Source organism: Acyrthosiphon pisum, chromosome X, assembly GCF_005508785.2.
Source record: "Acyrthosiphon pisum isolate AL4f chromosome X, pea_aphid_22Mar2018_4r6ur, whole genome shotgun sequence".
Classification (NCBI taxonomy): Eukaryota; Metazoa; Arthropoda; class Insecta; order Hemiptera; family Aphididae; genus Acyrthosiphon; species Acyrthosiphon pisum.
The window spans coordinates 82,333,397-82,355,657 of record NC_042493.1 but is presented as its reverse complement, the minus strand read 5'-3'; the positions used below and the strand labels follow the sequence as shown (position 1 = coordinate 82,355,657).

The following is a 22,261-nucleotide window of genomic DNA, read 5'->3' as shown; positions in this document are numbered from 1 at the left end:
AAACACATTGACACCCAAATTACGGTCTTTTACAACGTTACGTAAAATATGTTTTATTTTTCTGAGATAACTTAAAACGTACAAGGTTATAATCGTATGAATATATATATTTAGAAAACTGTTGAAAATAAAATAGCAGTAGAAGAAGAAAAATTAGAAGTGAAACGCCGCCCTTCGGTAAAAGTAAGTGTGGAACGTGTATATATATAAACCATATATTTACTAGCTTGTATATAAAGCGTAGTTACTATAGGAATGTTTTATAAAAATTTGCATATTTTTATGAAGATAACTATAGTTTGAATTGTACATATTATGTATTTAGAAAAATGACGACGACAGTGCTCCTATGGAAGATAATAAAATCGATGACAGTCGACAACCGTCGATGTTGAGCGTAAGTGTGACTGTACAGTGTATATATTTTATTTTTAATATAAATATTATGTTTAAATGTATATAAGAAATAACTTCATATTTCGTTTTTCTCTTTAATAAAAATACAAAATAAAAACATGTTCATATTCATTATATGCATGTTTGCAGTGTACCTACCTAAAATAATATTAAACTAAGTTATTATGTTTGTAATACAGCCCGTACGGACAGAAGGTAAAACACCTACGCCGGAAGAAAAACCAGCTGCGAATAAACGGCTTTCTGTGAAAGTAATAAAAAAAAATTACAAAACATAAATATTTTATAACTACTCTAATTAACACATTTATTTGGTTATGTTATGAACTTTAGAAGAAAAAAGACACTATTGAGGCAGAACATCCAGAGAAAAAAATGCGACCAACCATATCGAATGTACGTTCATTTCCCAATTATTGGTTATTTTAAATAACTATAAAATATCGTTGATGTGACCACAAAACATTTTTTTTTACATTCTATCTAAATATTGTTTTTACAGGGAACTAAAGTTGATAATTCACAAGATTCATTTGACGATAAATCAATTGATGAACGGACACCGGTACGAGAAAAAAAATCAAAATAATATACAATTTAAATGAATATAATAACTGACTTTTATGCATTTACTTATTATTTAGGAAACAAGTGTAGATTATTCTATGATGTCAGAAGATGAAAACTCTATACAAGAACCAAGTATAAAGTTGGACTCTTCTGATGAGAAAGCTCCGACAGGCAGGGTGAGCATAAGGGATATTTGTTATACCAAATAGTTATATTATAATAATACTGTTAAAATAGTTTTTACGAAAAGTATGTAAGATTTTTATTCTTTTATGATGTTGTTATTTTAATTATGTACCTATATATTAATATCTACGCCTCAGGAAAAATATGAAAATTGTGTATGGAATATGATAAAAAAAAATATTAGACCTAATCTTATACCTAATTTGATCAAATGTTATGTCAAGACGTATAATTATCCAGGTAAAATGCACGGTTTGCGTCAAGAGATAAATTACTATATAGTTTATAACAATACCAGTTGATTTCATTACGCATGCCCACACTCCTGTCCAAATTCATAACCAACGTCACATAACTCATCCCGACTATCGACAGCCATTCGATCACTTGCTTTTACGTAATTATTGTTAATTGTAGCCAAGTCGAGTACCAGAAATCAAAGCGCCTGAAATGCCCAAAATCGAGGTTATCCGCGAAACAACGCCAACCGGAGATAGCAGGAAGAATTCACTGGGTCCAAGTCCAAATTCTGGACAATCGAGCCGTAGAGGTTCGCTAATACCTCCACCAGAGGACAACAAGGGCCGCCGTCCGAGTTTGATAATCAGCGACGAGGTAAATTATCACTGTAAATTCAACTGTCCGATGGCATTAATGCCGTCTTCATTTGTAATTATCTAAATTCTCTTTCATTCGTTCTACCTTCTTTTAAAGCTCATTTCTACAAAAAGTATATTATTTCTTCAGTAATTTTTTTTTTGTTCTTATACGCATTCTTAACGGTGCTCAGTATGTAAAGAGCGCCAAATTAGTAAGCATGATGACAAATTATCAACTGCTTTTATATTTTTTTTTATACAATAGATTTTACAATAACCATTTTTAGTGTTGAACATATTGTAGATGAAACGTAGATAAAATAGAATAGACAACAGTAAATTATTATAACCACATATTATACATATATAAATACATGTACAGCGGGTTTTGAAGCCTTTAATTTAGCATTTGATTAAACATATTCACTTCGAATTGTTTGCAATACTGATATTTTACGCCGATCTTGCGTTTATATATATATTGCCAACTCATACACATACTTTTGTTCGAGGATTTCATAGTTCTGTCTTTACACTGGAGTAGGAATGGAAATAATGTCGGATTTTCAAATACATTTTAAATTGTCTATTTTAGGAAAATAGAAAATTACGGCCCGGAGAGGTCCTGGAAGAAAAAAAGGTGAGGGTGTTAAAAATCCAATGTGAACAGCGTCTCTTTGGTGAAATGAATTAATAAACTGAAAAATAACAATGGTTTTTTTACCCTCATCGGCTGTTGTGACTTTCAAAGTGGACGTACCTTGGCGATGGCGAAATAAAAAATATCAATATTATTCATAATATTATACTTAATACTTCAATATTTTTTAAATTTAAATTTAAATTTCAAGAAATTACAATAATTGTCTTAGCCAATACCTCAATAATTCCGTATACAAATTCGTCATCGCCATCTATCAAAATTTCCAAACGTTTGTGTTTCTGTCTTTGTGTCGTCTCCCTCGGTTACTTCTGGTTAACCGCAACTTGTTTAACGTGCTTTCAATTAAATTATGTTTATGCAGGTTGGAAAATTGCGGCCTGGTCAGGTTATTGATGCAAAGGTGAGGTTTCATTCATAGTGTTTCCTCGTCACAATAGTCACTGTTCCGATATGATTGCGTTTTTTCTTGTGTAACCTGTATTGTGATGTCAAGTTTTATATTTTTATTTATTGATCGTCATTTTTTACGTGTTAGTCCTGTGATCGTTCGCTTGAAGATTGCTGAATGGACTGTGGATAAATATTTTGACATTTACATCACTAACGGAACTAACGGAACAATCAATTCTAATTTTTTTTACAGGAGTATTTGTACAATATAAAATGTTGTTAAAAATAATATGATTCAATCACAGAAGTCTTATAAATTAAAAACTGTAAAACAATGTGCTTGAAATATTTATTTTTATTTGTTTGTATAGGTATTTATAAATAAAAAATAAAAATTATTTTTTAAATAAAGTCTCTGAGACATTTTTAAAATCAAACTTAAAACTATTGGGATTATATATTCATAATATTATGGAATGCATAAAAAAGGTTGTACAGCTATTATAGTTTGAGTTTGATACGCATACAAACATGAAATATTTAAATGCAATTGTTAATGTTACAACCAAATGTATTACAGCTATAAATTACAGTTGTTAAATTTCGTTGTTTGATTATATTAATTATAAATGTAATCGGGAAATTAGTACTTAAGTGTTTTTAATAAATGTCATGCGACATGTTATATGCACAATAAAGTAAAGTATTAAGTATTTAAGTCCTAAAGACGTCAGTTTTAAACAAGAGAAGGATTTCAATACATTTGTTTCCTATAAACAAGATTATAATTTATATTTATCATATCTTGCATATAAGATGTTAGTAACATCACACGAATAACAAAGAGAAGTAACAGAAAATGTAAAGATGTGAAAGATAAAATTTTAAAACAAAATAATAACTATACAGTTCAAAAATCAAATTTATTATGGTATGCGGATGAATGCTCGAATCAAAATAATATTATAATAAAATAATATGAAAAAATTTTAGGTAATGTATCAAGGCAGACTTCGGTTATCTATTAACCACGTATCAGCCATTATTAAGTTTAATATACAAGATGAATACTAGTGCTGTTTTATAAATGTTAGAATTAAGTAGTTTCTTATCATTTTTAACCATAGGCGTATCTAGAAATAATTTAATGGGGATGTTTTCTAGATGTAATATAGATTTCCACCCACCAAATCAAAATTATTGAGTCAAACAAAATCAGTTATTTTATTTGAAATGTTATCTCAGCATATAAAGAAATTATGACAAAACTTAACTTATTAAGTATAGGTACCTATTATTATTGTTGTTTGCACAATAAATTACACCAAATAGCTTATATTTTAAATATTGTGAAAAGTGATAACAAAAATTGTTATTATTATGACGTTATAGTGAATAGATATTTATTTTACGGTGCCTAATTTATATATGTTCAAATTGAAATACGCGATTATAGATTACGCTAATAGGTATTATTATTTTTTTGTTCGTAGGTATTTTAAAAAATATGATTAAATTTTTGTTATTTTCATCAAATATCTAATAAAAATAATTAACAATATGTTGGAAATTCGGCATTCTGTAAAGAATTTTAGAGAAACTTCAACTTTTTTACTCTAGTAAAAAAGAGAGTTTTAAAAAATACTATCAGCCTAAATACGCCTATGGTTTTGACATTAAAATATGTTTTATAACATCACATTCTGTTGCATTAAGTTCCAGTTTATTATCGAATATTTTTTACTCTTAGTCAACAGTTTATTTATTTTGAAAGAGACTTGTGTTAAAAACTAGGAAAATGTGGTAAATGATGTTCAAAACCAGTATTATTTGGTGGAAATTCAACTGGCTAAATCAAAATTCTGTTAACTAAACCATTTTATTTTGAGATATCCCAACCCACTGTTACTGTTTTTTATTATATACCTTATGTCTACTTAATAATTTGTAACTTTTCCGAATTAATTTTGTAACTTATTGTACATAAATACTAACATAAGTAATTTATTTTACGTACTATAATAGCTAATGTATATATATATACCTATTTGTACATATTTTTTATTTTAAAAGAAGCATTTTTTTTATATATTAATAACCATGTTTTCTAGAAAATAATTTATTTATGGTTTTAAAAATAATTTATCATATATTTTTTTTAAAAACAGCTGTATGCAATACGCATTACGTTTTTTTTTATATTTTTAAATTTTATATTTTTAATATAATATTTTCACTGCAACTTTCAGTTTTCATTTTACTATAAATCACCTTTTAAATTATTACAAAACCTTAAATAGTCATATAGTGAATTAAAATATGAATAGTAGAAACATAAATAATTTGCTTGATGTTTCATAATATATTCAAAGCTAAACTCATATTTTAATAACATTATGATTATTTATAAATATTTTATTACGGGTAGTTTTTTTTACTTACATCAAATATGTTTTATAACATAATGGTATCCTTGTACATATATTATTCCCTATAGATTTAAGTATGTTTGAACTACCTTTTCCGTTTTATACAGTTATAGTTATAAGGATTAATTTTTTTGTTACGTGCTTTGATTCAATTAGTTAGTACAATTTATTAACATCATTCAATTGCATAGAAATAAGTAGCAATATACATTGTACATATTAGTATTACACAAATTATATTAGTCTTTTTAAGTTATTGTAGTTATTATTTTATCAGCTTAATGTTAGTCATTGGAGGTGCGTTTAAACTATACCGAGGAATGGATGTAGTGGGAGTTGAACGTGAAAGTCGTCTGAAAAAAAAATAATAATTTCTGTAAATATATTATTCTAAATTTTGAACTTGGGCTTTACAGCGTCGTCGACCAAGCACGGAGATGAGAAGACCTAGCATAGCAGAACTTGAAGAAAAAATTGATAAACCCTCAACGCCATTAAAAGATTTCGGTGCACCAGGACCACCGAGCATCGTAGATGTTGCTGAAAGTTACTCGGCTATTGAAGACCAGACTGGGTATATAACTGTACAAGTCGAAGGCACACCAGCTCCTACATTTAAATTTTTCAAAGTAATTATTTTTAATAATATTACAATATTATATAATATGAATACCGTTTTATTTTGGCTATTATAAGACAACTATAATATAATTATTAATATTCAGCCTAATAGAATTTCATTACAAGAAATGTACAAATTATTCTATGCAGTATCAAGAAAACTGATTAAAGATTGTTTTATGTAAAGGTCTTTAGAGGTCGTTAAATGCTTAATTATATAATCCATAATAGTAACTGTATAAGTTCTTTATTTTTAAGAATAAGTGAAGATGTTTTTTTTCAATCATATTATACATAAAAACGTCATATAACGATGGTTTGATGTTTGGCCTATTGAATATTATTAATTATGCTATTTGCTGAATAAGTTAAGCTTTAACCGTTTACAAAGTAATATCACTTAATTAAGATTAGAAGATTTACTCTTGATACGTCGCGTCATAATAATTAAAGAAAAATAATACTTGATAAAGATTTTAAAAGGAAACATTAAATAAATCTCACTCATAGATCATCGTTATTAAAATATTTGATGTTTTTTAATTACAATTTAAACAGATGCAAATCGTAAACGGGTTTCACTAACAAACTTTGAAACAAATTATTAATTTAGGGAATAACTGAGCTTATTGAAGGAGGACGATTCAAATTCATAACTGACGGAGAAACAAATACTATAACATTGTGTATGCGTAAAGTGAAGCCAAATGATGAAGGGAAGTACCAAATAATTGTAACCAACATCCACGGGTCAGACACTGCAGAAATGCAACTATACGTATCAGGTAATGTATATCATTTTTAAAATTTAAAATTTAGTTTCCAATTACTAAACGTGAATTTATTATATCTAATTATATGTTAATTCCAAGCATGCCACTCTTTATTCTGTGGCTATACTATCATACACAATTAAAAAATAATACATATTTCTTGTGTTAAATTTTGTATACATAATAAATGTAATAATTTTATCCGTAATATCTACTTTTAATGAAAAAGTATTGGTGTCTAAATCGATAAAAACAAATTAAACGATAATTTTAATTAGATTAAATAGCATATCCCCAAAACTAATTTTTATAACTAATTTAAACAACAGATTCCAGTGGTATGGACTTCAGAGCTATGTTAAAGAAAAGAAAATATGCTAAATGGGGAAAAGACAAGGACGATCCAGAATGGGGAGATTTAAAAGAAACAGAAATACCTGTACCTGCGCTAAAAAAAGTGGAAAAGGTAAATACAATATTTGATTCTATTATATTGTCAACAATTGTTTGACTTGTTAATTATTGACAGAAACCAGAGTCATTTTTGAAACCATTGGTTGATCAATATGCCAAAGAAGGAAAAGACAAAAAAGTCACATTTGAAGGAGTATTTTCAAAACCTAATTCTAAGCCAAAATGGTTTCTCCGAAAAGACGTATGTAAAAATAATAACTATTATTTAAAATACAAGATACGAACATTTTTCTTGTTCTGGAGATAATAAAATAATTGTAAAATGATAATTAGTGGTAGAGTATTTATGAACATTTTTATTCACCAGGAATTATTTACCGGATCTAAGTACAAATTCAAAAACGAGGGTGACGTGTATCAATTGATTATAATGGCACCAAAAGTAGAGGATACTGGAAAATATACAATTGAAATAGGTGGCGTTAGTTCAACAGCTTATCTTAATGTTGAAGGTATAAATGTTATATTATTAATCGTAAAAAATGTACATACCCTTATGTATTAAGCTTTAAATAATATTAACTGAATTTCAAAATTGTCCTTTGTTAGATGATTAATATAATTCTCACCAACTAAATATCTATGTAGACCTACTATTTAATTATTTATGCAATAGTAAATATTATCAGGTCAAACCAGTGCAGTTGTGTAATTGCAGGAGGGGGTTGAGAAGTCGGCATCTGTAACTACCTGTATTAACCAAGTTGTTTAATTTCTATAATTTATTATTGTAATATTTTGCATAAGATATATTTATTATTTTTATAGGTAATTCAATGTTTTGATGTTTAATGTTAATATTTCTTTTATAATGAATATTCAAGATGTACCCACCATAAAATTAAATTAATTATTCTTTTTTATTAGTATACGTTGAACCAAAATATTAAAAATGGATATAAAGTATCAAAAATTAGATATAAACCACATTATTTTTTTATTATCTAATATAGCCACATAGGTATTCAATTATACAAAATTGTTTGTAATATAATATTATATAGGTAATAATCAGAGCCAGATTGGGAAGTCTCAGCCCTTCAAGAAATATTTTTCTATCGACCCATATTTGCTATAGTGCCCAAATAGGCCAAATTTTAATATTAATAAATAATAATGACCTTGTCACATTTGTTGACAGTATACTATTATATACCTAGGTGTCATAATGATCGTAATGTGGCATTGTGGCCATTTTATCCTGCTAGCCCAACATTTTAGCGGCCTTTTGAGATTTTCTCAAATGCTCGACTGGCCTATCCGGCCTTGGTAATAATCAGTTTTTTCCCATTTAAATATGGCTGAATTGTATTTCATGATTTAATAAAATATATAAAGCGAATAGTTTGAATAGCAAGCCCTATTGTTAAAACTGTATGAAAAAAGTTCATTGATTTTGGTTCTTTTTCTTAGAAATTAAAAAAAAAATCTGCTTTAAGGAGGGTTAGAGGTATTTGCTATATTTTTCCCACCATGTATTTCCTCAATTACACCACTGCTTATGAAACACATAAGTCAAAAACTATTATAAAGCTATGTTTCATTTTCTTAAAAAGGTATATCTACCGTATTGAAATAGTTTAAAAAAAATTTTTATATTTATAGAACCAGCACCAGTTTACACGTTTTTGCGACCGCTTGAATCTACCACAGATGGTTTCACAAAGCACGAAACCAGCATGGAATGTACAGTCAGCAGTAGTATGGCTATTGTAGGCTGGTATAAAGAAAAAACTAAATTAGCGGATGGTGATAAGTACAGTATATCCAAAGATATGAGTGGAATCTGTCGGTTATCAATAAGAAATTGTGAGTTGAATGACAGTGGAAAATATTATTGCCGAATTGAAAAGCAAGATGAAAAAACGTCATCGACTCTTAAAGTAGTTGGTATGTTGTATAAAATTGTTCAATAATAATTTGAAAAATATAATGGTTATTTATGTTATGTGTAGAATATCCATATAAGTTCGTAAAAGTACTAAAACATCAACAAATGACTGAAAAAGATACCGTAACATTAATATGTGAGTTAGACGACGCGACAGGCGATGTTAAGTGGTCTAAAAATGGTACAGAGCTTAAAGCTGATAAAAGGTATAATCCGTTTATTGTTTGGTATCCGTAGTATAAGTTAATTTGAAAATGTTTGTATACACTATTTCAGAATTCGAATTGTAAAAGAAGGTAGAAAAAGAAAACTGATAATTAACGATGCTAAAGTTACTGATGGTGGTATGTTCTCATGTACAACAAATGCTGATAAAACTGAAGCAGAACTAGTTATAAAATGTGAGTAAATATTTAGACATTTAATTTAATTACTAAGTCAATTATTTAATAACAAGTGTCCGATAAATATATTAAGAAAATTGTTCAATTAATTGAAGAAATTGCAATATAAATTGTTTCTAAAATAAAATGTACTTAGGTATAAAAAATGTTTGAATTTTTTGAATAATATTTAATTTAATGAAAATAATTTTTTTTTACTAAGATCTAAATAAGTTTAACAAAAAACTTAAGGACACTACTGGCATCGAAAGAGAAAAGGTTATATTAGAAGTAGAGTTACAAGATCAAACGGCTCCCACTGAATGGTTCTTCGATGACCAACCAATCACATCCTCAGAAAGGTATATGCTAAAAAAAAAATGTACAGAAACAATTTAATTCACAGTAAATGTTTATAGAATCGAAATTAAAAATTTGGGTGGTGGTAAACATCAATTAATATTTAACAAATTGGAACTGAAAGACGCTGGTACAATTACGTGTAAATCAAACGAACTCACCTCTATTTGCCTATTGGAGGTAAAGAAAGGAGAAGAAAAGCCTGTAATTATGTTTGATGAAAATGTAGAAGGCCCTGTATCACGTACAATTAGCTTTGAAGTTCCTTATAAAAGTAATGTAGTTTTCAAATGATATAATGTATAAATCGAATTAATATCAAACGTCTTTGGTTATTAGTAAATGGAACGAAACAATCAGCTATTGATGCAAAATTATTGAAAGATGGCAAGCCATTAACTGCAAAAGATGTAGAGGCAATTGTTCACGATGATAAAGTTATATTTAATATAAAAAAACCAGCGCACGCTAATTCTGGAAATTATCAAATCAAATTGAAAAACGACCAAGGAGAAGACATCAAGGATATTCATATTAACATGCAAGGTAATGTTTTATTGAAAATGTATTCACATTATTTTTTTAATTGTAGATGCTCTCTTAGTGTATGCCACTATTAATATGAGAATAAATAAATTCAAATATAAAAAAAGTAATTAAAAAAATGGGGAAAGTAGGTAGCCACTCAGATTTTTTTTTAATTTAATTAAATTGTAGTTAAGGTTTATTATCTACATAATTACATACTTTTAGTCCTATTAGTTTTAAATTATAAGAAATATTTTCAAATAATAATCGAAATGTTATATACCTATTAGTTTAAAAATATATACCTAATACTCATAATTTCTAAGTTATATTGTATAAATTACATTATTTATTATTTATTATAATTTTAGATGTTCCGTCATCACCGCGTAATTTGGAAGTAACTGACATTTTTAAAACCAGTTGTAAAATTAAATGGGAATCTTCGGAAGACAACGGAGGAGCTCCTATTCTTCATTACATTGTGGAAAGACAGGATTTAACTGTAAAAGGTATGTTTTTGTATTATTTAATTATGTGCACATACTTAATTTGTATTTTTCATTTATTGCGATAACTAGGAGGATGGACAAATGTTGGAGAAGTAAAAGCAGATGCTCCATTATTTTTGGATGTAACAGATTTAACAACGAAAAAAGAATATAAATTCCGCGTAAAAGCTGTGTCAAAAATTGGAGCATCTGAACCTACGCCACTCGCCAAAACTGTTTTAGCTAAGGATCCATGGGGTATAATTTCTAAAATTTAATTAAACATTCTATGATACCATTTATTTGTTATTTAATTTTGTTTTGGAATTAGACGAGCCTAGTAAACCAAAAGATGTAGAAGTAGTTGACTGGGATAAGGATCACGCTGATTTGAAATGGACAAAACCTGAAAATGACGGAGGAGCGCCTATTACAGGATATGTTATTGAGTACAAAGTAATATTTTGAAATATTGATTTAAGCAAAAGTACAAATTACTTATACCTTCTTGGTTTTAATTCAATAGGAAAAATTTGGAAAAGATTGGGTAAAAGGTAAAGTTTTTGAAGGAGATATTACTTCGGCTACAATTGATGGTCTAAAAGAAGGAATCCAATACGAATTCCGCGTACGAGCAATAAATAAAGCTGGTCCGGGTGAACCTAGTGAAGCAACAAAACCAATTATTGCCAAATCAAGATTCGGTAAACATTTTGAATCTATAGATTATGAATATATTATGGATAACTTACATTTATCATTACAGTTAAGCCATGGATTATCGGAGATGATTTGAAAAATATAATTGTTAAAAAAGGACAAGTGATTAAATACGATATAAAATATGGAGGTGAGCCAGAACCTGAAGTAATCTGGAAAATAAATGAAACTGAAATCGTACATGACGGTGACAGGTAAAAAGTCGTAATCATTTAAATTTTTTTAAGAAGAATTGTATTATTTATTTATAGCATAATTCATATATGATACTAACTAAATGTATTATGTAATATGTATTTATAATAATGTTTGATTTTTTTTTTAGAATCACTATTGATAAATATGAACGTAATACATTATTAACAGTTCGAAGAGCTACAAGGATTGACAGTGGAAAATATACTTTAATATTAAAAAATAGTTCTGGAACTGCCGAAAAAGATGCTGAAGTTATTGTTTTAGGTAATGGATTATATCTATTATATATATTTATGCATTTAGATATACATAAATAAATAATTTTATTGTTTTAGACAAACCACTCAGACCTACCGGACCTTTGATAGCTAAAGAAGTAAGAGCTGATCATATAACAGTTGCTTGGAAAAAACCAGAAGATAATGGTGGTTCAGAAATAACTGGTTATATTCTTGAGAAAATGGATATGGACTCTGGTCGTTGGGTTGCAGCTGGCGAGGTAAAAAATAATATATATTATAAATATATATGTTTAGTAGAATAAATTAAGTTTTTTTCATTACTATCATAAATATTATTTTTAGTGTGGTCCAGGAAAAGAAGAGTTTACACTCACTAATTTAACTCCGAAAAAGAAATATAAGATTCGAGTTAAGGCTGTAAATAAAGAAGGGGAATCAGAACCACTTGAGACAACTGAGGAAATTTTAGCTAAAAACCCATATGGTATAAATTTGAGTCATTATATTGAAAGAAACATAATAATTGTATTTTTATGATTCAGATGAGCCAGGTGAACCGGGAAAACCAGAAATCATTGATTATGACAATAAGAGTGTTACCTTAAAATGGAAAAAGCCAGAATCTGACGGTGGACGACCTATCACACACTATACAGTTGAAATGAAAGATAAATTTACATTGGAATGGACTGAAGTCACAAAAACACTCGATAATACTCCCGAAGTTAAAATAGAGGGCTTAAAAGAAAAAATGGTTTATGAGTTCCGCGTAAAAGCTGTGAATAAAGCCGGAGTGGGAGCTCCGAGTAAACCTACAGACCCACACACTTGCAAACACAGAAACTGTAAGTTACGGTGTATTAATAGATTGTTAAAATAAGGGATAATTCATATAGTTGTTTGCTTTGATTATTTTAGTAAAACCAAGAATTGACAAAGAAGGTATGAAGAATATTACAATAAAAGCAGGTAGAAACCAAAAATGGGTAGTTGATGTGACTGGAGAACCAGCGCCAACACTTACGTGGGTATTGAAGAACGAAACAGTGGTCAACAATGATAGAATAAAAATCGAAAACATCGATTATCAGACAACATTGACAATAACTGGCGCTATTCGTAAGGATACGGGCGTCTACACACTAGTAGCTGAAAATGCTTCTGGTAAAGATGAAGCGACTCTTGAGTTTACAGTTTTGGGTAAACCTGATGCTCCGAAAGGACCACTTGAAGTAACTGATATCACCAAAAAGAGTTGTAAACTAAAATGGAAGAAACCGGAAGACGACGGTGGATGTCCAATCACGGAATACGAAGTAGAAAAAATGGACGTGACAACAGGAAAATGGGTGAGAGTATGTAAAGTGCCAGCTAAAGATAGTATCAAAGAGCCTGAAGTTGAAATATCCAATTTGGAACCGGGTAGTGAGTACAAGTTCAGAGTGACAGCTGTAAATAAAGAAGGAGATTCTGAACCACTCACAACGACCAAATCCATAATTGCTAAAAATCCATTCGGTAAGACATATAAATATATCACGGTCGGTATTTTATTTGATTAATGTATAAATGTTTTCTTAGATGAACCATCCAAGCCTAATACACCTGAAATTATTGATTACGACAACCAAAGTGTTACTTTGAAGTGGACCGCTCCAGAAAAAGATGGCGGTGCTCCTATTGAAAAATATTTCATAGAAAAAAAAGACAGGTATCTATTATTATGATTATTAACCTACTATTTTTCATTATCATAGTACAATATACGCAGCTTCGAATTGTAAAGTACCTACATGTTATTATACCTATTCATTTTTTGTTATTTCTTATAGGTATCAATTTTAAGCTAGATGTTCACATGTTGATAAATTTATATCGTAATAGCTGATTTTAGTTAATACTATCTATCTAATATCTAGAATAAAAATAAATAATTAATTATTTCAAATAGAAAAATAAGTTACTTTTATTAATATTAATAAATTATATAATAATAAAATATGTTTAAAAATTAGAACTGACCCACCATTTCCGCATAGAATCATTTCTAGGAATATTAATTATTGATTAAAATTTAACACATACTGTCATCCTCGTATATTATAGTGATCAAAGAAAAGCAGCAACACTTGAAACCTACTATACTACACAGAGACTTTTTATTTTAAATGTTATGCCTTTTAAAAATATTTGTTTATAACTTACACCACTTCAAAACATTAAACAATATACGCTTTTATGGCTGATTTACTAGGTATTTAAGTAACTACTCATTAGTCATTAGTAATTTTTTCTACTTTTACAGTTCCACTGTTATATATTAACAAACATAATCTATTATTAATTACTGTATTCTTAGGTTCAGTCAAGAATGGGAGTTTGCTATTGAAGTCCCAGCTACTGAATTAAAAGCCAAAGTACCTGAGTTGAAAGAAAAATCAGAATTACAGTTCCGGATTACTGCCGTGAACAAAGCTGGACCGTCGCCTGCATCAGACCCTACGAAAATTCATATTGTTAAACATAAATCACGTAAGTTAAACGATATGCACGTCCATAAATGAATATTTCTATATTTACTAACTAATTATTTTCAGTAAAACCAAGGATTGATCGCACCAATTTAAAGAGTATTGTAATCAGAGGTGGGAAAACAGTCAAATACGATGTCAACATTAAAGGTGAACCAGCACCAACTGTCAAGTGGCAGCTTGTTAACAAAGAGGTTTGTTTGCTGATTATTAATTTACAATATATATTTATACTATACATAAAATATCTACATCAAATTGTATTCAAGTTGTATTATTAGTGATTCGTAGTTCGAAAACCCAAGAAAAGACAAGAAAAATATACCTATTTTCTGTTAAAGTAAATTATTTAAAACTGTGCCTACCTACCTCATAGCTAGCACCTATCCTATTGTTGTATGTTCTTTGCTCACTCATAACGATGTGGATATTGAATTATTACATACTTGATAAATACATTTGCTTTAGTATAAACTATATTCATATACTCGACATAAATAATAAATATCATATTATGTCCTTAATTAGTCTATTACATTTTAAAATTATAAATTAAAAATATATTTTATTATTAAGCAATTTTTATAAGTATGTAACAATTAACGTACCTATTAAAATTGTAGTTTTTTTAAATGTTTCAACTAATTACAGAATTTCAACATTTAATTAATATTTCTTAAAATTAAAATTAAAAAATCATATTGTTCTATAATATATATTATAATTAAAAAAAAAATAATTTTGAGAGGAAAATCAGTAATCATTCATAACTGGTTGATTTTACTATAAAGATTCACCAACATTATAATAATTATTCTTGTAGCTGTTGAAAATTATTCATTGGCATAAATTCCTTATTTTAAATTATTTCTATACTGAGAGGATCATTTTAATATTACCCATATCTGTTATTATAAATGTACGCATAGTATAATTATATACATAACTCTGTAGCTTTCATTGGATAGTTTTTTTTTAAAAAGTATTTTGTTATTAGAATTCCAGTTATTAAAATATTATGGTTTTTTTTATCTATTTCTATTTTGTCTTGAAAATAAGCTTAAATTTTACAAATTTTACATTTCAGACTGACGAAGTTATAAAAGATGTGAGTAAAATGAAAAGCGATTACTACGTATATTATGTAGAAATCGTTTAGTAGAATTGAGATTCATTGTAGTTATTATTGTAGTGATAGTTGGTTTTCTTATTTCACCAAAGTAGTTATTTTAATAGCATACTGAGTAGACTATTATAAACTATAAATAAATTTAAAGATATTATTTGATGATTTAGAGTTGTAGATTTTGAATTTTATTTATAAACATATTTATGTATTATTGTGTTTTGTACAGTAGTTTTGATTGGTGTGTGTACATATTACTTTAAAATCACATTATATTTGTTTTTATACACATTAGATTATTGTAGTTCGTAAATAATTGCATTTATTAGATAGAAAGTTGACAAGTAGAATTTGACTTATGATGCTTATTTCAGAATAATAATAGATACAGGTAATCGTTGAAGAAGACGTGTCTACTGTCTATGCAGGACTAATAAACTCATAATAATATTCCAAATAAAATAATTTAAAAAAAACATGTTGTGACATATTATTTTAAATAACTAGGTTATATCGGAAGGCAATGTTCAAATCGTAAATATACCATACAACTCAAAAATTACTTTGTCAGATACGGGACGTAAAGATTCCGGTTTGTATAAAATTATTGCTGAAAACGAATTTGGAAAGGACGAAGCTACTGTTGAAGTGACCGTTCTATGTATGTACAAAATCATTGATAAATATTATCGATATTACGATGTGTTAACCATTTTATCATTGACAATAGGTCCTCCAACAAGACCTCAAGGTCCTCTTAAAGTGAAAGATGTTACAAGCAGTGGGGCTAAAGTCAAATGGGACAAACCAAAGGATGACGGTGGAAAACCTATAACGGCTTACGTGGTTGAAAAAATGGATGCTCAAACTGGACGCTGGATTCCAGTTGGTCGCACACAAGAACCAGAAATGGACATTAAAGGCTTACAAGAAGGTCACGAGTATACGTTTAGGGTAAAAGCTTTGAACGAGGAAGGTGAATCTGAGCCATTAGAAAGCGATGGTAGTATTATTTCCAAGAACCCATATGGTAAATAAGAGTAACAGTCAAAAAATAAATGTATCCAAATTCTAGAAATAATATTTTTTTTTAGAACATCCTGGTAAACCTGGAACACCAAAAATCACTGACTGGGATGTAGATAAGGTAGACTTATCGTGGTCAGAGCCAAAGCACGATGGCGGGGCACCAATAACTGGATATGTTATTGAGAAAAAAGAAAAACTTTCCGCCGTATGGGATGAGATTTTGACTACAAAAGTGAGTATACATTATGAATGTACATTTTATGAAGACAATTTTTTATTATGGAATTCATTTTAGACACCGGCTTGTCATGCTACAGTAAAAAATCTTAAAGAAGGCAACCAGTATCAGTTTAGGGTACGTGCAGTAAATAAAGCAGGGCCTTCCGAACCAAGCGATGCAACCAAAATGCATACTGCTAAAGCTAAAAATCGTAAGTATTTTGTTCCTTATAAACGAGGATAAATATTTTGAACTGAACATCGATATCATATTATACGGTACACCATAATTATTAACCCAGTTAACAATTTTTGTTGTACATTATACTATTTTACAGTTTATAGTACCTAACCAATGGTTTTCATTTATTATTATTTCAGTAAAACCACTGATCAATCGTGAAAAACTACAAAAGGTTGTCGTAAGAGTAGGTCAAATTGTGAAGTTTGACGTAGACGTACGTGGTGAACCTCCACCAACCATGATATGGTCGTTTGGAAATAAACCATTGATAAATGGACGTTCAGTGAAAATGGAAAATGAAGATTATAATACAAAACTAAATTTATCTGAAAATACTAGAAAAAATACAGGAGTCTATAGTTTACGAGCAGAAAATGCTTCAGGATTTGATGAAGCTACTGTAGAAGTCGTTATTTTAGGTAATTTAGTCTTAAAATTATTTACTTGTTTTATACTAGGACTTAGATACTAAGGGTTTAAATAAATAATGTTAATAATGCACATTAGCTAAAAAAAAGTAGGATGTAGAAGTTTCCAAAAACAAAAATACTCATTAGTAATATAAATATATGTCTAGTCTAAAAGTATATTATACTAGGACTGCAATGCGGTTCGCTGATTGCAAGAAATTTAGCTGAGCGAGTTAAATACACCGAAGCTTATTGAACTTGTTTTTTGAATGACATGGATTTGATAGATTCTGATTTGTTGTGAAATTATTGATTTATGGCGGATCTATGTTTCTACGGAAACAAAATTAAGGTATCAAAATTTAGTTTTTCGGTGATTAGTCATCGATGGTAGATAGGACATCGATCAAAACCACTTGTTGGCATTCGGCGATGTCCACACTATCACCGTGCCAAGTTTGGTCGAGATCGCCTAATCCGTTGCAAAGAAGTATGCCGTTTAGTAAACGGCTATCCCGCGTATAAGAGCTTCGCTCGGCTTCGCTTTGCTCAGCTCAATTACTATTACACAAGAAATCATTATTTTATCTAACTTTTTACAATTAACTTAAATAAAATTTATCATTCCAATTTTATTAGATAAACCTGGACCCCCAACTGGGCCACTTGAAGTCACAGACGTACATAAAGAAGGATGTACGCTACACTGGAACAAACCTAAGGATGATGGTGGATTGCCCATTACTGGGTATTTAGTTGAGAAAATGGATAACACAACTGGGAAATGGGTACCTGCAGGTTTCGTCGATCCAACAAAATTAGAACACAAAATAAACGGTCTGGAACCGAATAGAAAGTATCATTTCAGAGTGAAAGCATTAAACGAGGAAGGAGAATCCGAACCATTAGATTCTGATAATACAATAGTTGCTAAAAATCCTTATGGTAATTATTTTTCTAATGTCAACATAACTAATCTTAATAACTTCTAGGTATTGGTAATAGTTTTTATCAGGAGAAATTCAAAAAAAATCGAATCACTCATTCCTTTTTAATTATCTTATAACTATCACAATTCATATTCCCATAATATTATATTTGGTTTAAACACAAAATAATGTCCTAGACACTTTATTACCTGCAAAGTGGATGATACAAGTTAATATAAAAAATTTAGCTATTCATCATTATCTTTTTTTTTTTATCAGATACGCCTGGTCCTCCGGGATTACCAGAAGTTATTGACTATGACGAAAATATGGTAGAACTGAAATGGGATGCACCGTTTAGGGATGGTGGAGCTCCAATAACAGGTTAGTGGAATAAAACTATTGGAACAAGATACACTAGACTTATAAAAAATACTTTTATTTTGTATATATTCATATATATTTGAATAAATATGTTAAAAGGTATTCAGAATAAGAATTTAAATACTTTTTAAAAAATATATTTAGAATATTTATTCATATCTGAATACATGAACAATTAATTGTATTCTTTTTGAATATTTATTTATTTCTGCTTATTTTGCTAGCTTATATTAGTTTTTGAATGGTTGGAGCATATTGTTTATAGTTGATATAAAATAAACAACAATATTAAATATACAAATAAGCATTGTACTTATAGTGATATGGTATAATAAATAATAATGCTAATAAAAATAATAAAAATAATTTAATAAGAAGAATTTGTTTTAGCCACAATTTTAAAACTATTTTTTTTTTCAAATAATACATCTGTATGTATAAATACTATTGAAATTAAAGTATTAGATTTTTTCAATAACGTAAGAAATGAGGGTAAATAAATGTAAACATAATAGGTACTTATTAAAATTATTACTTGGTTATAAAAATGTTTAATAATATGTCTTCGCCAGTAACCTATAATTCTTATTTTAGGATATATAATCGAAATGAAGAGCAAATATGATAGTTCATTCGTAAAAGCTGCCGAAGTTACGGGAAATGTCTGCAAAGGCAAAATTCCAAAATTAGAAAACGGACAACAATACCAATTTCGAGTACGTGCTGTTAACAAAGCTGGACTCGGTGAACCTAGCGAAGAGTCTCTTCCTCATATTGTCAAAGCAAAATTCAGTAAGATATATTTACATGTTAGTTTAACGACATACACTTAACATAAACCATTTCATTTTTCAGTGAAACCAAGAATAGATAGAACAAACTTACAAAGCGTGATCATGAAAGTGGGACATACAAAATTAATTGATGTGAACATAAGTGGAGAACCTGTACCTGAAGTGACATGGTCATTTAAAGACGCTGTAAGATTTTTAATTTGTATACAAGTTTAAGTTATCTATTTCATAATTAGTACTTCAGATATATAATATATATAAGTAAAATTAATTATGTGTAAAATATATTTTTTTTCCATAAAACAATTAATATATTATATTCAGAAGCTTTACTATTGTAATTTAAATTGTTTAGGAACTAACTACAGGAAATTCACTGGAAATCAATAACATGGAATACAATACAAAATTAATGATCATTAAGGCTTTGCGGGCTCATAGTGGCTTATACACAATTAAAGCTAAAAACTCAGTCGGCGAAGACACGGCTACTTTTGATATTACTATCTTAGGTAAAAAAATAAAAACAATTATATAAATATAACATAACAGTTTATAACTTTTTAAAAATTAAAACTATTCATCAAGCATAATTGAAATGCTAACTTTTATCACTTTTAAACTTTTTAATTGAACGAATTGATACAAACTCATATTTTTTTCTAAAAATATCTTTTTTTAAACTAATTAATTTAGAATTAAAAATGAAATGTCTTAACTTCTTTTTAATACAATATAAACTTTATCATTAATATATATTTTAGGAAAACCAACTAAGCCAGGTGGTCCGCTTGAAGTAACTGATGTGACGAAAAATGGTTGCAAATTAAAATGGAAGAAGCCAGAGGATGACGGTGGCACGCCTATAGAGTATTATGAAATAGAAAAACTTGATCCATTAACTGGTCAATGGATACCATGTGGTAAATCAAGCGAGCCAGAAGCAAACATAACTGGTTTACAGGAAGGTAAACAATATAAATTCCGTGTGAGGGCAGTCAACAAAGAAGGAGAATCAGATGATTTAGAAGCTGATAAATTCATAGTAGCAAAGAATCCATTTGGTAAGATCCCCTTTTAGTTTTAATTATACAAACAAATATTTCAATTAAGTTGTACGCAGATGAACCAAGTAAGCCAGGAAAGCCAAATCCAACAAATTGGGATAAGTCATTTATTGACCTTGAATGGGAAGCCCCCGATTCTGATGGAGGTGCCCCGATTGAAAGTTATATTGTCGAAATGAGAGATAAAGACGAGAGGAACTGGGTTAAAGCTCTTGTAGTTCCAAATAAGTAAGTTTTTTTATAAATATTAAAGTTTTTAAATAACAATTTTTTTTTTATTAGACGTTCTGGTCGAGTGACGGATGTTGTAGAAGGTCACGAATATGAGTTCAGAGTAATTGCAGTTAATAAAGTTGGACCTAGTCAACCAAGTGACATTTCGAAATCTGTTGTTGCTAAACCACGATTCAGTACGTAAATATATTTCACAAATAAAAAGGGGGTTAAGTAATATATTTTCTAAATTTTATTTTATTATACAGTGGCACCTAAAATTGACCGAAAGAATTTGGGAAAGAAGGAAATTCGCAAAGGAAAATTCTTGAAGTTTGAAGCAGATGTTGAAGGGGAACCTTCACCCACTATATTGTGGACATTTAATGGACAGACTATATTATTTAATGATAGGTAACTATTAAGCTTTTTAAATGTGGATCTGTTTGGATGCAAATCATAACAAATTAGATAGATATCATCACAGTTGTACTAGTTTTGCGCAGTATGCACATCTCCTTCACCTCCGTGGTTCCGTCCTATGTCGTAGCTCTCCACTTCACATTGGTTGATTTTGTTCTGTTATATATATGTATGTATATGATTGATAACTAATACGAAGTGGAGAACTACGATAAAGGCGAAGTAAAGAGCGGAGGATGCGTATCAAAATACTGTGATGATACCAATCTAATTTTTCATGATGCAAATATTGTTTTGATACCTACTTATTTTTATAAAAGTGTTTGAAACAATATATTAAATTATTTTTTTTAATCCAATTGTATTGAAAACACCCATATAAGTTAGGTATACATTTATTATATAATTGTTATATTTTTATTTCAATTTAGATTAACTATAGAAAGTGAAGATTATAAAACTACATTTATACTGCAAAAAGCAAAACGCTCAGATTCAGGAATTTATACAGTTACTGCGAAGAATGACTCTGGAACTGATAAAGCAGAAGTTGAGATTGTTGTTCTCAGTGAGTTTAGAATATATTAAAATATCATATTATTTAAATACATAATTTTATTTCTATTTTATCATTTTAGCTGCTCCTACCAAACCTAAAGGTCCACTGAAAGTGTCAGAAGTCACTGCAGAAGGATGTGAACTTAAATGGCAAAAACCTGAAGATGACGGAGGTGTTCCGATTGATCATTATATTGTTGAACGTATGGATACTGAAATGGGACGATGGGTACCTGTTACTATTTCTAAGCTTCCCGAAGCCGAAGTTACTGGTTTACACGAGGGTAAAGAATATTTATTCCGGGTAAAAGCAGTAAATGCAGAAGGAGAATCAGAACCACTAGAAACCGATTTTGGAATTGTAGCAAAGAACCCATATAGTAAGTATTGCTATTTTT

At 28.9% G+C, this 22,261-nt stretch overlaps 1 protein-coding gene across 6 annotated transcripts in view; it reads left to right on the top strand.

Moving 5' to 3' along the window:
- LOC100166119 (twitchin) overlaps positions 1-22,261 on the top strand; it is an 81,414-nt gene that overhangs the window by 26,951 nt on the left and 32,202 nt on the right. For 2 of the 6 annotated variants that reach the window (XM_016803945.2, XM_008184325.3), the window contains 49 exons: positions 115-183; positions 326-397; positions 597-668; positions 751-813; positions 920-982; positions 1,062-1,163; positions 1,591-1,788; positions 2,368-2,412; positions 2,798-2,836; positions 5,672-5,884; positions 6,490-6,661; positions 6,979-7,115; positions 7,179-7,304; positions 7,431-7,575; positions 8,729-9,013; positions 9,079-9,220; positions 9,291-9,415; positions 9,621-9,759; positions 9,817-10,031; positions 10,097-10,303; positions 10,657-10,797; positions 10,867-11,034; positions 11,108-11,232; positions 11,303-11,480; positions 11,543-11,690; positions 11,822-11,958; positions 12,030-12,193; positions 12,279-12,420; positions 12,479-12,781; positions 12,855-13,454; positions 13,518-13,647; positions 14,296-14,468; positions 14,534-14,661; positions 16,101-16,254; positions 16,324-16,623; positions 16,688-16,854; positions 16,918-17,053; positions 17,223-17,504; positions 18,135-18,440; positions 18,704-18,808; positions 19,403-19,600; positions 19,664-19,788; positions 19,958-20,114; positions 20,367-20,666; positions 20,726-20,897; positions 20,952-21,079; positions 21,152-21,296; positions 21,737-21,873; positions 21,944-22,243. In XM_016803945.2, the coding sequence (XP_016659434.1) occupies positions 115-183; positions 326-397; positions 597-668; positions 751-813; positions 920-982; positions 1,062-1,163; positions 1,591-1,788; positions 2,368-2,412; positions 2,798-2,836; positions 5,672-5,884; positions 6,490-6,661; positions 6,979-7,115; positions 7,179-7,304; positions 7,431-7,575; positions 8,729-9,013; positions 9,079-9,220; positions 9,291-9,415; positions 9,621-9,759; positions 9,817-10,031; positions 10,097-10,303; positions 10,657-10,797; positions 10,867-11,034; positions 11,108-11,232; positions 11,303-11,480; positions 11,543-11,690; positions 11,822-11,958; positions 12,030-12,193; positions 12,279-12,420; positions 12,479-12,781; positions 12,855-13,454; positions 13,518-13,647; positions 14,296-14,468; positions 14,534-14,661; positions 16,101-16,254; positions 16,324-16,623; positions 16,688-16,854; positions 16,918-17,053; positions 17,223-17,504; positions 18,135-18,440; positions 18,704-18,808; positions 19,403-19,600; positions 19,664-19,788; positions 19,958-20,114; positions 20,367-20,666; positions 20,726-20,897; positions 20,952-21,079; positions 21,152-21,296; positions 21,737-21,873; positions 21,944-22,243 (8,278 nt within the window). Of the gene's footprint in view, positions 1-114; positions 184-325; positions 398-596; positions 669-750; positions 814-919; positions 983-1,061; positions 1,164-1,590; positions 1,789-2,367; positions 2,413-2,797; positions 2,837-5,671; positions 5,885-6,489; positions 6,662-6,978; positions 7,116-7,178; positions 7,305-7,430; positions 7,576-8,728; positions 9,014-9,078; positions 9,221-9,290; positions 9,416-9,620; positions 9,760-9,816; positions 10,032-10,096; positions 10,304-10,656; positions 10,798-10,866; positions 11,035-11,107; positions 11,233-11,302; positions 11,481-11,542; positions 11,691-11,821; positions 11,959-12,029; positions 12,194-12,278; positions 12,421-12,478; positions 12,782-12,854; positions 13,455-13,517; positions 13,648-14,295; positions 14,469-14,533; positions 14,662-15,554; positions 15,576-16,100; positions 16,255-16,323; positions 16,624-16,687; positions 16,855-16,917; positions 17,054-17,222; positions 17,505-18,134; positions 18,441-18,703; positions 18,809-19,402; positions 19,601-19,663; positions 19,789-19,957; positions 20,115-20,366; positions 20,667-20,725; positions 20,898-20,951; positions 21,080-21,151; positions 21,297-21,736; positions 21,874-21,943; positions 22,244-22,261 lie in introns of all 6 variants that reach the window. The other 4 variants (XM_008184337.3, XM_008184330.3, XM_008184324.3 and 1 more) reach the window with 3 other exon arrangements.